At 43.4% G+C, this 19,757-nt stretch overlaps 1 protein-coding gene across 2 annotated transcripts; it reads right to left on the bottom strand.

Annotated features, from left to right (window-relative positions):
- Positions 1-677: 677 nt before the first annotated feature.
- On the bottom strand, positions 678-17,430 carry LOC128299380 (dynein beta chain, ciliary). 2 transcript variants are annotated; one of them, XM_053035327.1, is made up of 27 exons: positions 17,318-17,430; positions 17,080-17,210; positions 16,552-17,007; positions 16,311-16,463; positions 16,069-16,242; positions 15,954-15,991; positions 15,368-15,883; positions 15,035-15,300; positions 12,939-14,961; positions 12,601-12,873; positions 11,829-11,858; positions 11,420-11,683; positions 10,766-11,359; positions 9,756-10,702; positions 9,484-9,685; positions 8,679-9,391; positions 7,374-8,550; positions 6,817-7,178; positions 6,485-6,641; positions 4,893-6,242; positions 4,656-4,825; positions 4,084-4,581; positions 3,337-4,018; positions 2,950-3,266; positions 1,477-2,893; positions 1,115-1,396; positions 678-1,024 (listed from the first exon to the last, which is right to left on the bottom strand). In XM_053035327.1, exons 1-27 carry the CDS (start codon positions 17,428-17,430, stop codon positions 863-865), a joined length of 13,467 nt encoding a protein of 4,488 aa, XP_052891287.1. In that variant the 3' UTR covers positions 678-862. The 2 variants fall into 2 exon arrangements, with proteins under 2 accessions (XP_052891287.1, XP_052891288.1); XM_053035328.1 differs by lacking the exon at positions 11,829-11,858.
- Positions 17,431-19,757: the final 2,327 nt, after the last annotated feature.

Here is a 19,757-nt window from a genome sequence, read left to right on the forward strand (position 1 = left end):
TTCCTGTCTCACCAGTTTTGAAACCACGTTTAGTCTACATAGCCATGACAATAGCTTAGTTTACTTGTTTAACAACCGCTTTGCAGTCTTGACCTATAGCAAGACTAGGCGACATGCCCTGCCAGTATAATTGGATAATAAAAAAGCCGACTAATCAAACAGTAATTTTGAGCTGTGGGCATGTGCAAAATAGCTCACGGTCGAGTGCCGTCGTCAACCAATCCACTGTCCCCGCCTTTCTGGCAGACGCCTGAATGTTATGTACACCATCTCAATTTTGGCTTACCACGTATCCTCTGTCAATGCAGTCAACCCAATATAACTTTACGGGCTGGGTTGTCCAATGTTATTCTCATGACTTGACTAGCCAACCGGAGCCTATCGAATACGTGGCCAAAATCTTTTTGAGCACCTTCCTCTCGGGCGCGGCTTCTAGGGTTTCGTCGGTTTTGGATAAGGTACATGTCTCAGAGGCGTATGTGAGTACTGGAACTGTATAAGTTTTATGCTACAAAAACACTGCAAGGTGCGACAATATCATTGCAATAACACTTCCTCCTTATAAGGGTTACGTAATAAAAGGATGTACCCTAAATGTAATCATAAAAAAATTGCTCAGGGCTATCGTTATAACATTGTTGTAGGTTTATAGATTCGGTGACAGAACATTGGAAAGTTAAACAAACAGATTTTTTCCGTGCTGGTTGTGCTCTAGTTTATTAAGTACTAATAAAAATTTGCTTCAAATAACACTGTGAAAATCATTGCTGGTATTAGTTATTAATGAAACAAATGACTAACATTGGTGCAAAGTACACGCGCTACAAATTCTAACATACAAAATGGAATAACAAACACATATTTAAACTTGTAACAGCAAAGCAACTCCAGCCAGCGTCCATTTAGCTGGTTTGTCTTTGGTTTTCAAATTAAACGTCCATATGTACGTTGGTCCACGGGTTCTGGTTTTGTAGACCGGACATTCATACATGTTTCGTAGGTCCTGTTTATCCTGGGTTAAAGCCTGGTTAAAAATGACAATAGAGAAAGGTGAGCAGAACGTAACTAAAAGAAAGCTGGTTCAAATCGCTATAAGCTTCCTTAGCAACATTACCCTAATGTTTATGACTGGCATCTGTGGATACAGTTCCTTCAGTTTCGACTCCATGATGATACTCTGCTGTACGTCCCATCGTGCACCTTCCATGAATATGCCATGAACGTATGCACCTTCCCTGGGCCCGGCCGAGAAATCGTCCTTCTGCTTCTTGGTCACGTCACAGTGCAGGCACATTTTGTCGAGTGGAAGTTCATTCTTTCTTGCCGTCGACTGCATGATTGCTGTCAGTAACGATTGGGGATTAAAAAAGCCGGCCAACCAAACCGAAATAGGGAGCTGCGGGCATGTGAGAAACAAGAAGAATAATAAAACTTGTTGGAACGGTTACAACAACGAGATGGTTAAGGTGTTCATACCACAAAGTCGGCCGACCAGGTTTCAAGTTCACGCAATCGAAGTAGCAAATCCACGAACCACCCGGTGAGGCCTAACAGCGAAGGATAAGCACGAGAAGCCCATACTGCGGGTACCTGATCAAGGAAGAGAGAATTCTCCAAATCTTCCATATCGGACGTGATGGTGAGTTCGCCCTTCATACCAAGGTCAAGTTCTTTCAGGCTTCTCTTTATCTCACCGGTAAGATAGTTCATACGTTCGCACTCCTGAAATGCTACGATCACGTAGGGGGTACGCTCCTCCACTTTGCCCATGATTTCGGGCATATTAAACTCCTCCGGCAGCTTCTCCATGATTTCGTCCAGCACCTGTTTTACTTTGTCTTCGCGCGTCACGGTAGTTCCGGAACCGGACCCGGCGTCACGCGGTTGCATTTCAAACACGGTTCGGAAGAGATTTTCGGAGGTGGTAGTAAGGAAGCCTATTTCTGCATTGGGATGCAAACCATAGAGATATGGCGATTCTGGAGGCATGGCTTCATCGATGTATGCATGATACCCGGCATAGTCGGTGTTGGGGGGTGCTGCAAATCCAGGCGCCAGGAACAATTCCCCGTCGACCAGATCTGGCTGCATCAATTCCTCCAGATAGGTAATGCAAGTGCGTCTATCCCAATCGTCCGTGATGTGACCACCGTACATAATTTCTCCGAACAGATAGCGCAGATCCTCCCAGGGTACCTTGGTGTTAGCCTCCAGATAGTTGTAAAGTACGGACACCGATATGTTGAGATCGCCTACATTGAAAGGGTAAATCTTATTCCAGCCTTGCGGTCCAAACTTGCGCCTTTCCGCAACGACTGCGTGGAAGTAGCAGAGTGAGAACAAAATCACTTTAAATTCCGCTTCCTTGCCACACATTTCCAACGTTTCCTGTGTAAAGTTGTCCAGGGCTTTGTGAATGTTCGCCTGCATTCCGGTCGGTGGTTCATTCGTGATCTTAATCGATGACTCCAGAATGCCTTGTGGTATAATATGTGCGGATGGTGTAGCAGCGGGTTCAGCACTCATGAACACTCGATAGTTATCGTGCGATCCTTCCGAGTAAAACTCGAGTTTTTTCTCCAATGCCGGCAACCACTTCTTAACCAAGTGAATGTTTTGCAAAATTACCCAGTGACCAGAAGAGGCCGCTTTGTCCATAGCCGCTTCTGCTACCACTTCCTGGCCCTGACCAAGTGACACATTGTAGAAGTTACCATTGTCGGCAGAATAACCCAACTGTTTGCCCAGCGTTTCCACGTCCTTCAAGGGATTAACGCCTGGCGATAGGATGAAGAATATCGGAGTTGACGGGCTAGTTTCTTCGAATGATTTGGCAAATTCCATGGTTCGGTTTTCGACGTATCTGGCTCCAAGTTTTTCCTCAATAAAATCTCTGGAAGTATAGGACTAAGTTTAGATGGAAAGTTCATCCACTGTGATCGTACTTACGTCATGGCATAGGTCATACGATCGGGTCGTAAAGCACGCATCATACACAGGCGCTGGAGTGCAGTTTTATTCTTCCACTCTTGTGGGAACTTCTCCTTCTCGGGACATTCCGATTCAATGAGCTTCTTCCAACGTTTGGAGGATGTTTCAATATCACGATCAAGATTCCTAAATTCATCTTTTGAAGCCAAACTGCAAATGCCACCCCAGGCAGCATTAGTGAGAAAGTCTACTGGCGATGTAACGTGCGGCTTGATGGGGAAACGCAACAAGAAGTCGAGTTCCGCCGGTGTTATTTCTTCATTAATCAGCAAAATCTGCGAAATAAGTGAACAAATTTGCTATTAGTTGAAATATGTATCGCAGAATCGAAAAGGAGACGCTCACCTGAAAGGTCATCTGTGACATAAAAATCAACTTATCACACTCAAACAGTCCTCGCGTAGTATACTGAAAGACTGAGAAGGAAATGCAGTCGATCAAATTGCGAACTCGCACTGGAACTTCAGCAGCAGAATCGGCCTTCGAGATAGCTTTCTGGAAGACTACACTGAACGCTTTGAGAGAAAACTGGTAAATGGGATTGATGGTGTTAAGATCGTTGAGAATAAAGTACAATAAACTAGCCCTAGCCGCAGCCGGGCGGTAGTGTTCTCGTGCTTCGTCTATCTCCTTGGAGGTGACCTTTGCCTCAGCGACTTTTTCTTCAATTTCTGCAGCCGTCTTTTTGGTTGTCTCGAGATTTTCCACCAGCGCGGTATCACCGAGAATGTTACCTCCAGCTGAGGATAAACGTGATAGCAAATCATCCTCGAGCCGCTTGAGCATAATTTTAAAATCGTTCTGTTGCTTTGTCAGGTCTGCTTTCAACTCTTCCAGGTCAGGCCGTTCCGCCTTGACAACCTCCGCTAGCAGCTGATCTTCCAAACCATCTCTGGTGACAGTGAAGTTGATCAAGGTGGTTTGCGCTTGCATCTCTGGTTTGTAGTGCGGGTTAGCCAATTTAGTGTGCAGAATAAGTCGAAATTTGTGATTGTACTCGACCTCTTTGTCTCCGATTTTGATGGCACTGTAAGGTGAGGATTGACTCTCATAATGATGATGTTCGTTATGAATGTAGATCTAAAGCCTTACCGTCCTTTTTTGATCAGATTTCGTCCAAGTAACGAATCTAGCACCGGGTCCACATTTTCACTAATGTTCTCGATCAACACGGTGCTCCCCTTGGCGAGTGCCTTTTCCAGCACTTCCAGATATCCTTTCGAACCTAGACGTATGACTTTGAGTATATCGCCGTACTTTTGCTTTATCCATTTGATACCCTGGAGTTGAGGATCGATCATTAAAGGCCAGCGGTCAGAGTTGCTGAGTATGGTTGCGTTTTCGATGGACATTCGATCGCTTGGCAGGCCTTCATTTTGCCATGTCGCGATTTGTGTATCATCAGTTAGCAAACGCAATGGATCAAGACTGTCGGTAATCGGAACGGGTGGTTCAAGAGCACGCAGGAACGGTAACCACATCTTGTTCATCATATCAAGCCGAAACTGTTTCGTAAAACAACCAACATATGAGATGAATGCCGTTACGAGCAAAATGTCCCCCGGCAACGTGGTTGCTTGCTGCATAAATCTGGAAAGAATGAAGAAAAACACAGGTTTATTAGTAGCTTTCATCTCCCACAATTAATGCATTATATTGCTTACTCTGCGACAGCTTCTGCCCAACGAACGTTTTCACTAGCGAGTCCTCCGACGAGACGATTGGCCAGTTGAATAGTGGCCTGGGTGGCGTCAGCTTCCTGTTGACAGCGCAACTTATCGGCGGTGGCTTTTTCGAAATCAGCCGTCAGTTTAGCTAATTGTTCTTCTAGTGACTAAAGATAACCAATACAAAAAAGGTGATACAAGCACTGGCAGCTTGTTTAGTTTGGTTTTACTTACGGAAACTTTTTTCTTAATGTTAGCCAATTTTTCCTGCGAAGCTGTGAGTTCGGCATTCGCAGCTGCCAGGGCACGTCGTTTAGGTTCAACGTCGCAGTAAACATCGTAAAATTTGATAATATTGATAACCCAAGCACAGAGACCGGCTGCAGCAGCAGATTTCGATCGTACAAAATCCGGCTCAAACTCGGAATCCTTTAGGTATGGCTGAATGGCTTTGATAATTTCCGGATGTATATGTTCCTTGTCGTAGTTGATCAACGAGTCTAAGAACGTATCAACCTTGGCCATCGTAATTTTGGCCGCCTTCCAGCTGCGATCCTTTGCTATTTTACCGTTCGGGGCCAACAACACCATGACAGCGGCGGTGACATTCGTCACCACACCCGGCGGGGAACCGAACGACTTCAGCTCAGTCAGATTGGCCTTGTTGAGCGTGTTTAAGGCTTCCTGAGCTGCTAGCAAAGCTGGTTCAGCTTTCACTAAATCTTCCTCACAATCACGCTGCTTCTTAGCAACCTCTTCAGCGATGATGGCCACCTTCTGTTCCTCTTCGTCGGCGATCGCTTTTTCCGTCTGCACCTTTTCCGTCTCGATGCCGACGATTTCGATCAAAGCATCGGCGGCGTCATTTTTCTCTTTCAGCTCTATTTCCTGCACTGCCAGCTTTTGCTTTAAGGCTGCCACTTGGTCGGCGGTGTTCCGCAGTTTTTCCAATCCATTCTCTAGACGTTCTACCTTTTTACGTAATTCCCCATGCTTCTCCTTTAGCAGTTTATCGTACAGACTGATCTGCTCCAGGTAAGACTTTGGCGTAGTGTAGTTGTAGCGCCGCTCATTCTGCAGGTACACCTTGGACATTGAGTTCACGGACGTGTGCACGTATGCCATGAAGCGCGCAATAGAATCCCTGCATTCCACTGGTAACACTGTCAACTCCTGTAAGAACCTCAACGACACCGACATCAGGGCTTCCTGTGGCCATTCGTGGAACCAGTTGATTTGGGTGCACGTGATGATGGCGGGAAATTTACGCGAACGTACACGGAGTGTCGCTCCGACTGGCGAGAAGCAGAGCACCACTTTCAGTTGACGCCGGACGCGATCGATGAAAAATTTCCAGCAGTTTTCTCGCGAATCCACCAATCCTGCACCTTTCACCTCGTTCCGTACACCAGATATGATGTTTTCTACTTCGTCGTCTGGGAACAGGTCCGGTATCTCACCCGAGGAAAGCAAATCATTGATTATGACTAGGAAGATTTCGTTCGATATCTGTGCGTCTGTCATGAGGAACATAATACCGACGTTTTTCATGCCTGCCTTCATGTACAGTCCGGATAGCTCGTTCTGTTGTGTGCGGGAAGGAGAAACGGAACGGTGGGAGAAGAAAAGAAACATAATTATTCCAGGTCCAACATTTCCGGAAAACTTCCTTTGATAACACTGCTGTACAGCTGGACTACTGCTCAAAATTCGTCTCAAATGACCCATAATAATCTGCGAAATTGCGTTTGCTTTGGTCAGCTACATCGCTACGCCTTATCATAAGGAAGTAATGTATACAATCGGATTAGTAATGTTTAGCAAACCTTTAGATCGACGACACTGTAGCCTTTTTTGAGTTGAATTTGGGCCACTTCCAAGCTGGAGATGAAGGCAGCCAATCGACTCAGGGATTGTTTTCCACTGCCACCAACACCCACCAGCAGGGCGCTACCTCTAGGCGACTCCAATATTCGGTTGATTCTGCGTGCGAGAATAAAATCGTTAAAGCCTGTGGACTAAGGTAAATAGACTCTAAAAGCATGCGCGTTCGTGTGACAAGGGGAAGGAGCGGCAGGCGACTTAACCTGCTATGCGGTTAAAATGACTCCCGTGACCTCCTCACACACGTGTGTGTGTTTCGCAATGTATATCCTACCTGCACACGTGCATCATGGCGTCTTCAAAGAGCACCAAGTTCATGGCCGAGATCAGATCGTTGTATGACATCATCGCTTCCTGCAGAAGCTTTGTCAGCACGCCCCAGTCAGTAATGGGCATGTACTTCGGTTCACCGATACCGCCAGCAAAATGGCAGTAAATGTTCGGTTTATCGAAAACGATCGATTCGTCGATCTCTTCGAACGATTTTTTAACGAGATCGTTTTGCATTTTGGTGAAGCTGTCGATATCTTTGTCGTCTAGCAATTTGTCACCATAGACGCGCTGCGTTTCATGAAGCCACAGTCGGATGAAATCGCTCGACGAAACTAAACAGTCATTGGTGCTGAACAACAGGCCCTATATGTACAGCACGAAATATCGAAACGAGGGCCGATTACGATGGGTTAGTGGTAGCGTCGAATGGGAGGAAGGCAGAGAGAAAAAGAAACAGATTCAAAAACCATTTCAAAAAAAAAAAATAGAAAAAATACTCGCGCTCACAAGTGAGGCAGTTCAAAAATCGGTTCATTGCTATTAGCAATCATATCTAACCTGAAAGACATTTGTCAGGTCGCGCAGATTGAAGACATAGTGAAACTTGATGGCCGTTGGTAAAAACACTTGTGCCACTTTAGTGTGTAATGCCAAACTAGCTGCGACAATATTTTGTGATATTTTCGTAACGGCTATGTTGAACTTTTGTTCTGCATTCGCAAAATGCTGAACCAAAATCGAATGATAGATCGTTGTCACAGCGTCAGAGCCCGGGAAGCTGACGGCGAACACACAAAAGTGTCGCTGAAGCCGGGGGTTGATGGTGAAACTGCCGGAAGTAGGGTTCATGCAGGACACGTACTGGCAATTGTGTATATCTTTGAGTGTTAGCTTGTTCCGATCGTACCAATGGTTGTAATCGAGATGTTGTCGAATCAGCGTGTGCGGCTGGACAGTGCCGTAAGCGTCTACTTCCGGCATGTTCATATCGTCGATGAAGTAAATTAGAGTCTTGCTACCAGGCGGACCATAGTTCCGTCCGGCTTTCTTCTCCAATGGTTTCTCCATCACTTTCTGCAGCATCTCCGAGGAGGTGTAAAAATTGAACGGAATGTTCGCAATGGCGTAGTTCTCCGAGAGGCTACCTAGCTTCTCGTTCACCACGACAGTCTTCCCGCAACCGGCAATACCAACGAGCATCACCGGATGCGTCCTGTCCATGAGCAGGTCGAGGAAGAAACGCAATCGAATTGACTCGGAGGTATGCACCAGAACCGCCTGTAATGGCTGATCACAGTCCATCTCGAACTTTGGTAGAATCTCCGTCCACGGAGTCCACTGCTTCGTTTCCGTATCGATGAAGTAGTCGAAAACAGTTCCATTCGGCGGGAACTTGACGGTTTTGAACTCGTTCACCCACCATTTGCTAAACTCGATGCGGTAGTCAATGGCCGCATCCTGAAACATAGCCGAACCGAACGCCCAAACGCACGAGAACACAAAATATAGATCATGCCACTCCTTGGGACAATCTGCTGGAGTATTGGTTGGAATCAGTAGACACTCCAATAAGTGACACAGCATTTGTATGTGGGCCATCTCGGCGACGGGGGTGATTTTTTTGAAGCGCGTTCTAATATTGTCCAGGCACGCTGGGATGTACTTGTCGAAGAGAATGACCAGGTTGGATTTTTCAGCAGGAATTGTCCTCGTTTCAATCCAACTTGTTACATACCTGAAAGTACACATATAGGGTACTTGTTTTAGTACGCCGAAACTATCGATCGGGGGGATGTAGCTAAGGGGAAAGCATAGCCCAACCCCCGAACCACAGCCGGCCTACTAAAAGCATAAATTTCTCACGGATTCCATCCAAGATCCTGGGGGTTAATGTAAAGTATGCCAGCTCTCGATACTGTCGCGGGTGTGGCGGTGCGCAGGTTGGAAATTTCAAAGATTAGCCGCATGTAGGGCGTGAGAGCTATACGCTCGTTCGAGGCTAGCGTCAGAACCTTGTTGTCGTCCATAACCGTATTGAGACTTTCGATCCACATGGGATCAATATCACCGTCCAAGATGATCCACTTTGGATTGTCCCCACTGAGCGACGCTTGGTCACGCATGATAACCGAAAACAAACCATCCTTCCATTCGCGCGTTGCAGGATTAATGATACCGAACAGTTCATCGTTCGTTACTGCCTTTGGATTGAGATCGTTGAAGAGGGGTTTCTTTTTGACGTTTTGATAAGTTTTGTAAAGTGTCTTCCAAACTTGTGTCTTTCCCGTGCCCGCATTTCCGACAATGAAGACGGAATGGCGCACTTCGAGCAGCTCTTCCAGTTGGACCACCTTCAGTATGAAATTATCTTCTGGCTGAAGGGCCAAATCAAGTGTTGCCTGTTTGACGGTTTTTTCAAATTCCAAATCGCGCTTTCTGGGTACATCCAGCGCTGGGAACAGATCACCGATCAAACCCATAAATACAGGCATGTCATCAGTTACGATTTTGGGAATGTTGAAGTCACGAAGAGCTCGCATCAGCACTTCCTCCTCTGGTCGGCCAGGATCTCCGCGCTAGAAATAAATGTCGAAAGACATCAAATGATCACTAACTAATGAAATGTATGCAGTGTATGAGAACTGCACAGCTAGATGCCCGTACTCACTTTCAAGGAACCAGCGACGACTAGTACAGACTTAATTGCACGTAGACCCCAATCGTAGTGATCTTGCTTCGAAAGCAACTCCTTGCATAGCGTGTAAAGTGTGATGAATTTCCGCGCTAGTACTCTGGCATCTTGGAAACCTTCCGCAACCAGCATGATTTCGCAGATCAGCTCGAAGTCGGGCACTACCATGGCGCACGGGCTGTTATGCAATGTTAAAAAAAGCCAATTGCTGAAAGCATTATGAGTAGCTGCACATTATTTAGACTTACCGAAAGAGTGCTTTCAAATTTTCCGGCAGCTCAGTTCGACCGGCATAACCAGGATTCATTGTAATGAATATACCAACCGTAGGAACGCAGGCAATAAACTCTCCCATGAAGTCAAACTTGGACTTTTTATCCCTTATGGCATCCTGTACGGATTTCACCTGTACCGCCACAACCGATAACACCTCAACAGAGATTCGATTGAACTCATCGAAACAACCCCATGCTCCAGTTTGAGCTAATCCTTTGTAGATGTTACCGCAAGATTTGTAGTCCATCTGCTCGGAGCAGTTAAAAACGTACACCATAATTCCAAGTGCACGTCCAAGATCTTTGGTAGTTTCCGTTTTCCCTGTACCGGCCGGGCCCGCTGGTCCACCTCCCATCACGAGATGGAGCGACTGTGTTAGAGTAATATAGCAACGATCGGTCAATGGGGTAATAACTAGACGGGGTGTGTTGCCAAGATACTCGTGGCTGTAACAGAACTGTGCGTCGCAAATGTTGGCAAAACAATCCTTTTCCGCGTCGTCCCAGCGGTGACGTAGCTGCGACTGCCATTGGAAAGCGGACGCGAACTCAACTTTCGATTGAATGAGCTTGCTGACAACGTCCCGTGAATGGACATCGATCGTGCAGATGGTCATAATTTTTTGCCGATCACCTCTCGTTAGCTCCCCGAGCAGAAGTGTGATGAGAGTGCTGAGTTGAGAGATTTGTTTTTTGTAATAATCCTTGATGGCATTGTCGTAGCCTTCCTCAAGTCTGCTAAAAGCGATGTTCACTTCCGTCGACCACCAGATTTGAGTTCCACACAGCGAAACCTGTGCAGGATAATCGAACAGCCAGTGTTCGCGTTGTTTCTCTTCGTAGGCTACCACGGCTTCAGCAATGTAGCTACGCAACGATGTTCTCATCGCAATCTGGATACGGTTGAGCCATACCTCAACCTTAAAAAAAATGCCAAAGTTAAGTACTGTTACCATGACGTCCTAATTGCTTAATATACTTACAGCCCCCGTGCAGTTGCAGCTCTCGAAAAATTTTACGTATTCAGTATCCTTTGCTATCATCCCCAAGGCCTTTTTGCTGTGACCATCGTCATGAGATTCCAGTTTGAGCTTTGCGATAGAGTCAAACAGTTTGGTTAGATGTTTGCATACGACTTCTGGCCGATTTCCGTTACTGAGGATGTCGAGCAAATCGGCAGCCGAAACGAAATAAAATCGCGGAAAGTAAAGTCGCTTAGTCTCTAGATATTCAGCTAACGCTTTCTCGCACAGTGCTAGCTGGCTCTGGAGATTGTCTAGCTTATCGACCAATCCTTCTCGGTTCGTAGCATATATGACATTGGAGTTTTTAGCCATCTCCTCCATCATTATCTTGAACTCGGCGTCGATGTTGTCAAACCGTTCCGAATCAACGGGTAGTTGCATTCGAATATCATCCGAGCTCATGAAGATCGATTCGAGATGAGCCCAGGTACGCTGCACCTCAAACCATACCGTGATAACCTGGTCCGCCGTGGTTAATTTCTTTTGCCATTCGGAAACTTCCTCCAGGAAGTGCGCAATGAACTTCGATGTGATTAAATTCTGCAGCACAACCTGTAACGAAAGAGATAGATGATATTTTACATTCCAAGCACGCTTATTGGCTAAGTTAACCTGGTTCTCCTCAAGCGTTTCGATCAGTTCTTCTGACGCCTTCAACAATGTAGATCCAGTCCGAAGATGAGTTTCATATTCGAATTCCATCATTTTTGTGTTGGGACTACCGTTCCACACCGAATGTAGATCGCGTAGGATTTTTTCCATCGACATTTCCTTGACAGCCTTGTCGACTATGTTTTTTACTTCTTCTTCACATTCGTGAAGGTTTAGTGCCAAAAGATCGGAAAGGGTCGTATTTTTGTCCATGATGAATGTTACCTGGTTTTGGTACAGGTGGAGTAAATGAGTAATATTAGTAATAATGCCATCTCATAAGCCATGGCGTAAATGTTTGTCAGAAACCGAATTGTATTGAATATAAGGACAGCTTTAGAAAGCTTATTTACATCGCTAGGAAACTTACTGTAATTTCGGGTGGAAGATTTGCTAAACTCTGGAATACAAGCAACGATATGTACAGAACAATTAATATTGGTGTATTTACAGGGTAAAAATTTCGAGACTGGTGTAAAGTGGCAGGATGGAGTTGTAGTGTGACAAAGTGAAAGTCAAAAGAGTAACACTTTTATTTACAAAGCACTTACGAAAATTTTGGTTATGCTCACATTCAGCGTAGAACAAAAACATTAAACATTTTGTATAAACACATATATCTTTAAGGTTAAATTAATTAAAGCCAGTTTTTTCCTTCGCTATCAGTTTTTGGCGGTGCACAAGTGCGAGCAAAACATGTGTTTCAATCAGAAGGAAACTACGTGTGGGCGTGCTGCGAACAGAACTGTTCATCTTATTAACAGCTTTGCTGCGCCGACATGCAAACAAAAAGCATTTCAACTAATGTTTAATATTCGTTTGTTTATGATTCAAATTTTCGATCTGTGTTTTATGATTAAAGAGCCTGCAGACGTTTCAATGTTCGATTTTGAACGATGCTTTTCAATTTCAATTGAAGATAATCCAGCATACTACCATGCAGCATTAAATATTTGAGTTGAAGAGTGCCGACATTGCCTGACAAGTTGTTTACTTTTGATTGAAACATCTCACATGGCTCGCAGTTTTAATACACAACAAGAACATCAAAATAATTGATAATAAAATCTCAAAAACAAAATTCTACGGTTGGTATCATACAACCGACACCTGTTCGATAGATAGCAAAATGTATTAGTAACCTTAGTGGAGGACATCAGTTGGTTCCAATGTCTCTCTCGGATGGCGGGATTTTGTAGCTCCCCAACGGCTCGCAGCGATGTGAGCATATTCTTAACCGTCGACTCAAGCGTAACGTACGTATCCCAGGGGCGCATTTCCTTGTCGAGTAGACGAATATCCTTGGCGAACTTTTTACACTCGATGTCCATGTTTTCCACGTCCACCTTTCGCCAAGGAGTTGTTTTCCAGTCTTCAATACTGGTGCGAACGATGAAAACGTAATCCCACAGTTGCTGCATGAAATTGATATGAACAGAATGAAAGCATCTGACCAAGTACACCCATGCTATCTACTAACCTTGAGCATTTTCATTTCCTTGCGACACTGGCGCAGCAGTTTAAACTCTGGAACAGACACTTCAAATAAACTTCCCGATTCTTGTATATCCGACATATCTTTTTCCAACCGATTGACATCGCCATCGATACGATCGAGAAGAATGTAGGGTTCTAGACAATCGTACTTGAAAAATTCATATGTACGGAACACATCTCGAAAAACGGTAATATGGACGTCGAACATGGCAATTCGATTTCGTATGCCGACAACCTCATTGGCCTGCAGTGGAGCTACTTGCTGTTTGACGGTCAAGGCAATTTTCTTCGTGTTAGCCCACTGCTCAGGTAGCTCCTGGAGATACACGTTTACTTCTTCCGGAATGTCCATATCGTAGTACTTCAGCAACTCAATCGTGTCCTTCATTGGTTCGAACATCTCGTCCGTTGTGGCGGTTCGTTCCTTGACGTGTAGCAGGTAAGCCATGATGTTAACCAAACCTTCATAATCGCCTTCTTTTACGACCTGCAGTAGTCCTTCGTCTGCTCTCCGGATAAAGTTTCCAAGATCGGTCAGACTATGGGTAACGTTGTTAACGAGATGCTCCTTGAACATGTTTCCCCACTTGCGGACTATGTTCATTAGCGATTGTCGAAAAGGACGAACGTCGACTTGAAACCAAGAGTTGAAGATTTGAAAAGACTCTATCTTTTCTATCTCCTGGTACAAGGACTCATAATGATCGATCTGCTCTCGAAACGCCTCAATGGTTGGTGGACAGGGTTTGGGCGCTTCCGGATCCTTATTGATGATCAATTCAATCTCGTCTGCTTCCAACTGGCGACCATATTCGAGGAACGTTTCCATGCTGTACTCGCGATCCTCCAACCAGAGATAGGAGTATCGCTCGAAATCTCCACAAAATTCGGCTGCCTCCTGAATGACCTTATCGACGCCTTGCAGAATTTCGACTTTCATTTCTTGAATATCGTTGTTCTTTGTGATGATCTGTTCGTATGTTTTGTTGGCCGTTTTCAACAAACGTGGAATCAACGATGACATGTAAGTTATATCATTAACTAATCCTGCTAACAGTGCAGTAAAACCATTGACATCATTTGGATTCAGTGAGGGTACAAACACTAGTTGCGGTTCTAGTAGCTCTAAGCGTGATTCAAACAGCGGTGCGAGATTATTGCCAACGTCCATGTTTTCCGCCAGATAGCCGATGCTGATTCCAATCATGAAGAGTAAGTTCTCGTACACTATGTTGTCAACGAATTTAACATACTCAACCCAATTATTGTCTTCCTGGTCGTTTTCCATTCCGAACAATTTCATGTTGGTGTCGAGCAGCTGGTGGACTTTTACCGCAGCAGCCTCGAGTTCTGCGTAACGCTTTGTTTTGCGATCGTTACGTTCCTCCAGACACAGTACAGTGTCTTTCTTCGAGTCTTTGCGTTCGAACAACGGTAGTTTTGCCCAGGCAGACATGGTGGTGCGAATGTCCTGCAAGTTGTTTTGAATGCATTGCATTCGTTTTTGCAGCTGTTCCACCGGATCACGTATCTGAATCATATAATCTTGAATGTCTTCCGAATTCCATGTAAGTTCGTTAATCGCTCGTTCCAGCAGGGCATCGATATGTTCTATTTCACCTTTGATCAGCTCCAACTCAACTTTGGTGCAGTTTTTGCGTATCTTGTTGTACCAGTCAACCGTCTTCTCTAGGTTAAGGGTGTGAGAGCGAAAAATTTCACTTCTGTCGGAAAATTCAAGCCCTCGCTGTGGGATGCCTTCTTTTTCCATTAGCCTTAGATAATGAACCTCTCGGAGGATAGCAAACAGCTGTGGACTAAAGTTGAGCAGGAGCTCGGGGGAATTTTTCTTTCTAATAATCAGCGGTTTGTCTAAATGTGCCTCAATCGTTTCTGGCACTTCTTCTGCCCAGCCGTCAAAAATGGAACGTTCGAATTCTTTCAGCTTTGCAATCAGGATATCAAAGCGAGTTATTAAAGCAGCACCTTCATCAGACTGAACAACTCTGAAGAGGAATAAAAGTAAACAAGAAATGATTGCAATGTGTCGCCTTCGGCCGATACTGACGGTTTACTTACGGATGCTGCAAAGTTTGGAATTGTTTGATGGGTGAAGTTATACGATTGGTAAGCTGCAACACCCAACGCAGGGCGGCGGTTACCGGTGGAGCACTGCGGTCAACGAAAATATACCCTTCCTTGCGGTAATGTTCCATCTGCTGTGCATAGATGTTTTCGCAAGTGCTGAGTTCTTCGTCAATCATTACTAAAATTTGTCTGTATTTGTTAGTAAACTCTTCCTTAATTTTGGGTCTATCCAGCACAGTTCCTACAATGCTGATTAGCTGAAAAGTAACAATGAATAATAAGTTTATAAGCTACACCAGTTAGATAGCCGCTTTCAAGCAGTACCTTGAAAACACTTTCCAGATTATGGCAATCGTCAAAGGCTTGACAAAGGATTGCAGCGAGCTTTAAGTCGAGTTCCAGAATGCGATCCTGGAACTTGAGAAAGTCTTCCTTAAACGTGGGATCATCAGGATCGAGAACATCGTAGGTTTTCGAAGCAAATAACGAAAAGCACTGGTTGAACTCGACCGATACACCTGTAATGCGTGCGCTTAGTGCTCGTCCTTTGAGACCACCGATTTCCACCTTTTCCAACTTCAGGAACTCGATGACAGTGTTGAAAAACCATTGAATGGTAAATAATCGATCGAGAAAGGCATTATACCGTTCAAATACGGCATTGGGATGGAAGGTCCAATTTACGACGGGGCGCTCTTGAAAAAATGGTGCAATATTATCCTTATATTCATCATAAACAGTGCGAAAATATTTAAGAATTTGTATAGACAGTGATATACGTTGCATCGCTTCATCAATATCTGTATGAAAGATTGAAGATGGATCAAGAAAGCGTTTAGCCTGTACAAGTGAAAAAGTTGGAAACAACGTTAGCGAAGCAAAATATAAGTGTGGATGGAGGGAATATTACCTGTTGAATGATCAAATTGCATATCTGTCGAAGGAGAACTGGAGTTGGAGGAGAAAGAAAGAAATCAAAATATGGTAATCGCATCCTGAATATGGTAATTTATTGCATAACTTACCTATCAGCTTTGCAGAGTGACAATAGTATAGCGAGTTTGACCAAATCAAACAAACTACGTGCAGTAGTGGCTTTAGTAAAACCTTGCATTCGGAAAACTCGGTGTCTTCCAATTGTTGGAAATGTCTTGTTAGTGGGTTCAAATAGAGGGTAATATCTCGTGCTTCTGCCAACGCTGCAGAAAATGAAACGTAATTATAGTACAGTTGATTGAGCGTAGGTTAAACCTTCTGAGAAACTTACCTGTCACAACATTTTTGAAAAGTGTTTTAAAGCAAGGATAGTAAGCACTATCAGTGTATTCAAGGATCAGTGCCATACTGCGTATACGCTCGTGACGCAGTTGTTCGTAGATGTAGGTCAAATTTTTCAAACGATTGTTCCAAAAATTAATTTCTACAGTAAACAAACAATATAGTATCGAATAATATTAGCTAAGCGTTTGCCACAGTAAAAGTTATTACAGACTGGGAAGCAATATTACCAACGGATGGAACAGGATTTTGGCCGCCATTAAATGCGTTTGCACTCGACTCCAGCATGACATCATTCACTTGAGTGGCCCATTTGATGACAACACCTTCGATTGCACTCTTCAGATAGAGATTAATCGAACATTCTGAGTTGACAACTAGTTCTTTGGCCGTCTGCACACATTTATCAACTCCTACGGGCATTGGTAGAACGGTCTGTCCACTAACTTGACCCTGAACTTGATAAACCGTGCTCTTAAGACTGTGAACTTGCTTTTGTACGTCTTGTGCTACCATTTCCGGCCAGCCGAGATGGTTGTCCGAGTTTGAAAGAAGGGGAACAAACACTTCGTCGACCAGACAGGACAACTGGTCGATGGTTCGTGTTGCAAGATCACCCACGACCAGCACATCCTTGCATCCGTCGCGGGGCACGTCTATTGGATTTTTCTTGACGAAGTAGACACCTGCAAAAAAAAACGCAAACATCGTTGGCAGAGAGTTGCTTTGCTGCAGACCTGGGCATAACCTGGATTTACCTTTATTTTTAAGTTGCTGTATAGGAAAGCTCACAAGTGGAATCAGTTGTGCGGATGGTGTAAGTATAATAATCATTACAACAGTCTGTGCATTGTCAAAGAATTCCTTCAGAACTGCCTTGTGCTCTTCTCTGTCGATTGTAATCGATCCGAAATACAGTTGAGGATACATGGGGAATAAGACAGGACGCTTTAATAATAGTAGTTGGAAATGCGACGAATTCATTACTAGCCGTACAGTGTTACTAATCGGTGCCATTTTTCTGGTTTCAACTTGAGCGTCTTCTGAACAAATGAACCAAGAAACTCGAATCGTGGATCGGAGTTACTACTTCCTCCCGCTCCTTCCATGATGCTCAGATGTGGTATGTAACAATATTATTTAATCAACTGTGGTTAGCATGACGAAAGAGAAAAGGAAATGTATGAAATGTAGCACAATAATGTAGCAATGTAATTATTACTGGATTTCTCCAAGTAACTAATATCATTAAACAATGACAGACTAAAATTTCAGCAGGAAAATTAACACTTGTTTTCTTTTGCTATCAGATATTCGATGCTAACCAAAGTATTTGGTTTTAATTGATATTCAATGATGCAATCTATTTATTTAATTTACGATAAAAAATGCAGTTTATAATAGAACGTAATAGTGCTTTAACAAACAACACTCTAGCAATATGATGGTGTCAAATAAATAATTAATATTGTTCGTCGGGTGTACATTTACTCGATTTCTATTGATCCAAACCATCGGATAATATTAATATGTTTTAATAAAAAGTAATATTTTAATTAATATAATTTAAAATAAATAATTGGCATTTTTGGGAAGTAGATTGTTAGATATTAGGGCAGAGTTAAACAACGTCGATTTCACTTAACGAAACCAGAATGAAATGAAATATAATTTACACATCGTCATATTGTTATTCACTTAATTTAATCATAAACAAAACCATATTTTGTTGCAAACCAATTTACACACATCGATTAGTACATAATACATACATAAAGCGATTTGGTTCTTACAATAAATGCGCCACTTGGCATTAAAAAATACATGACAAATCTAATGGACAATACTTGTAGATAAAAGTCTTCAATGGATTTATTCTTTTTGTCTGTTAGATTGATATCAGTTAGTATCTCCTCGTTATTCTGTAAGTATCGTCTAAATAGATAAATGATTCTTATTTCTTCTTCTTTATCAGCACAACAACCTTAGGAAGTCAAGGCCTGTTCTGTCAATCTTTCAAGTCAATCTGTCAAAACCTGCGAATGAGAGAATGGTGCGGGCAAAGTTTTGGAAACACATCGGCTAACCATCCGGCTAAATGATTTGTAAACGATTATACTTGATAGTGAGCGAGTCATAGGACTTTTGACGTCTTTTGAGGCACAACAACCTTAAGAGGCTTGTCTTTTCTGGTTGAACTCTGATTGCAATGAACGCTTTGGCTTTATTTACCCGTTATCAGATAGACAGTCCTGTGTACGGAGGATCGGTTTTTTTGGGACTTTGGACCAGTTCCATCGTGTGAAGACTGGCGCCGCTACCAATACTTCAATATCCACCACCAATGCAAAAACACGCCCCACTGAGGATTCTGACGAGAAAAATTGACAAATTTTGAACTATGATGAAAATAAAATCATTATAGTTGCAGATAGTTGAATGCGATAAAGTTCGCTGGAATCCTGTGCCTAATAAAACCCTAAGCTAACGCCACTTAAAATAAAAATGTTAGCTTTTGACCTTCATCGTGGCCTTGGTTTTCAAATATCACTGACCTATGAGGTTGTTAGCCTCATAGTAATAGATTTTGAAGTTCTAGCTGAGATTTGCTGTAAAAAATTTTGTCCACCGAGTTCCACTAGGGGTGTTTTTAAGTACTTTATAAGTACCGTATTTTAGCGTGTATAACGACCCCCCGTGTATAACGACCCCCTAGATGAATAATCCAAGATTTTTGGAAAAAAAGAATTTATTTCTTTACATTTAATATTGAACATTACAATTCATAATACTCTTTCATATCGTTCTCACTGGTGTTTTCAATCTCATTTTCATTGTCATTATCCCCGTCATCACTATGTTCATAAATTGCATGATCCTCAGTTCCATCAAGATTGTTACTGATTTCGCATTTTTGAAAGGATTTGACGACAATCGCTTCGCCTACTCCTGACTATGCAGTAATGACCCATTGTCAGATCGCTGGAATGGTGGGTTTTTATTATTCCTCCTTAAGAAGTCAGATTCGAATCAGCCCCAATTTGTTTAACTTCTGCTGGTAGATGACCTCTAAATGCATTCAGTACTAGCATTGCTGATTTTTCATAAGAGCTCCAGGTCTCTTGTTCCAAACATTATTAAACCACAGATTCATCCTTGTCTTATCCATCTATCCTTTTGTTTCAACAAAACGATCTTTAATCCATGAAACTAGAACGGAAAAGTTACTACCCTTGTAACAACCCCCTCAATTAGACTTTGGTCATTTTTGACCTAAATAGGGGTCGTTATACACGCCAAAATACGGTACTTGTTCACAACTTTCAGGAAAAACGTAGGAATCACTTTGGCATCGATCTTCATTTTTAGGCTATACTGCACATCACGGTGTTGTCTGCTATCGCGGCGTTCTGTGCTGTAGTGGCCAGAACAAGAC

This window comes from Anopheles moucheti, chromosome 2 (assembly GCF_943734755.1).
Source record: "Anopheles moucheti chromosome 2, idAnoMoucSN_F20_07, whole genome shotgun sequence".
In the NCBI taxonomy this organism is placed as follows: Eukaryota; Metazoa; Arthropoda; class Insecta; order Diptera; family Culicidae; genus Anopheles; species Anopheles moucheti.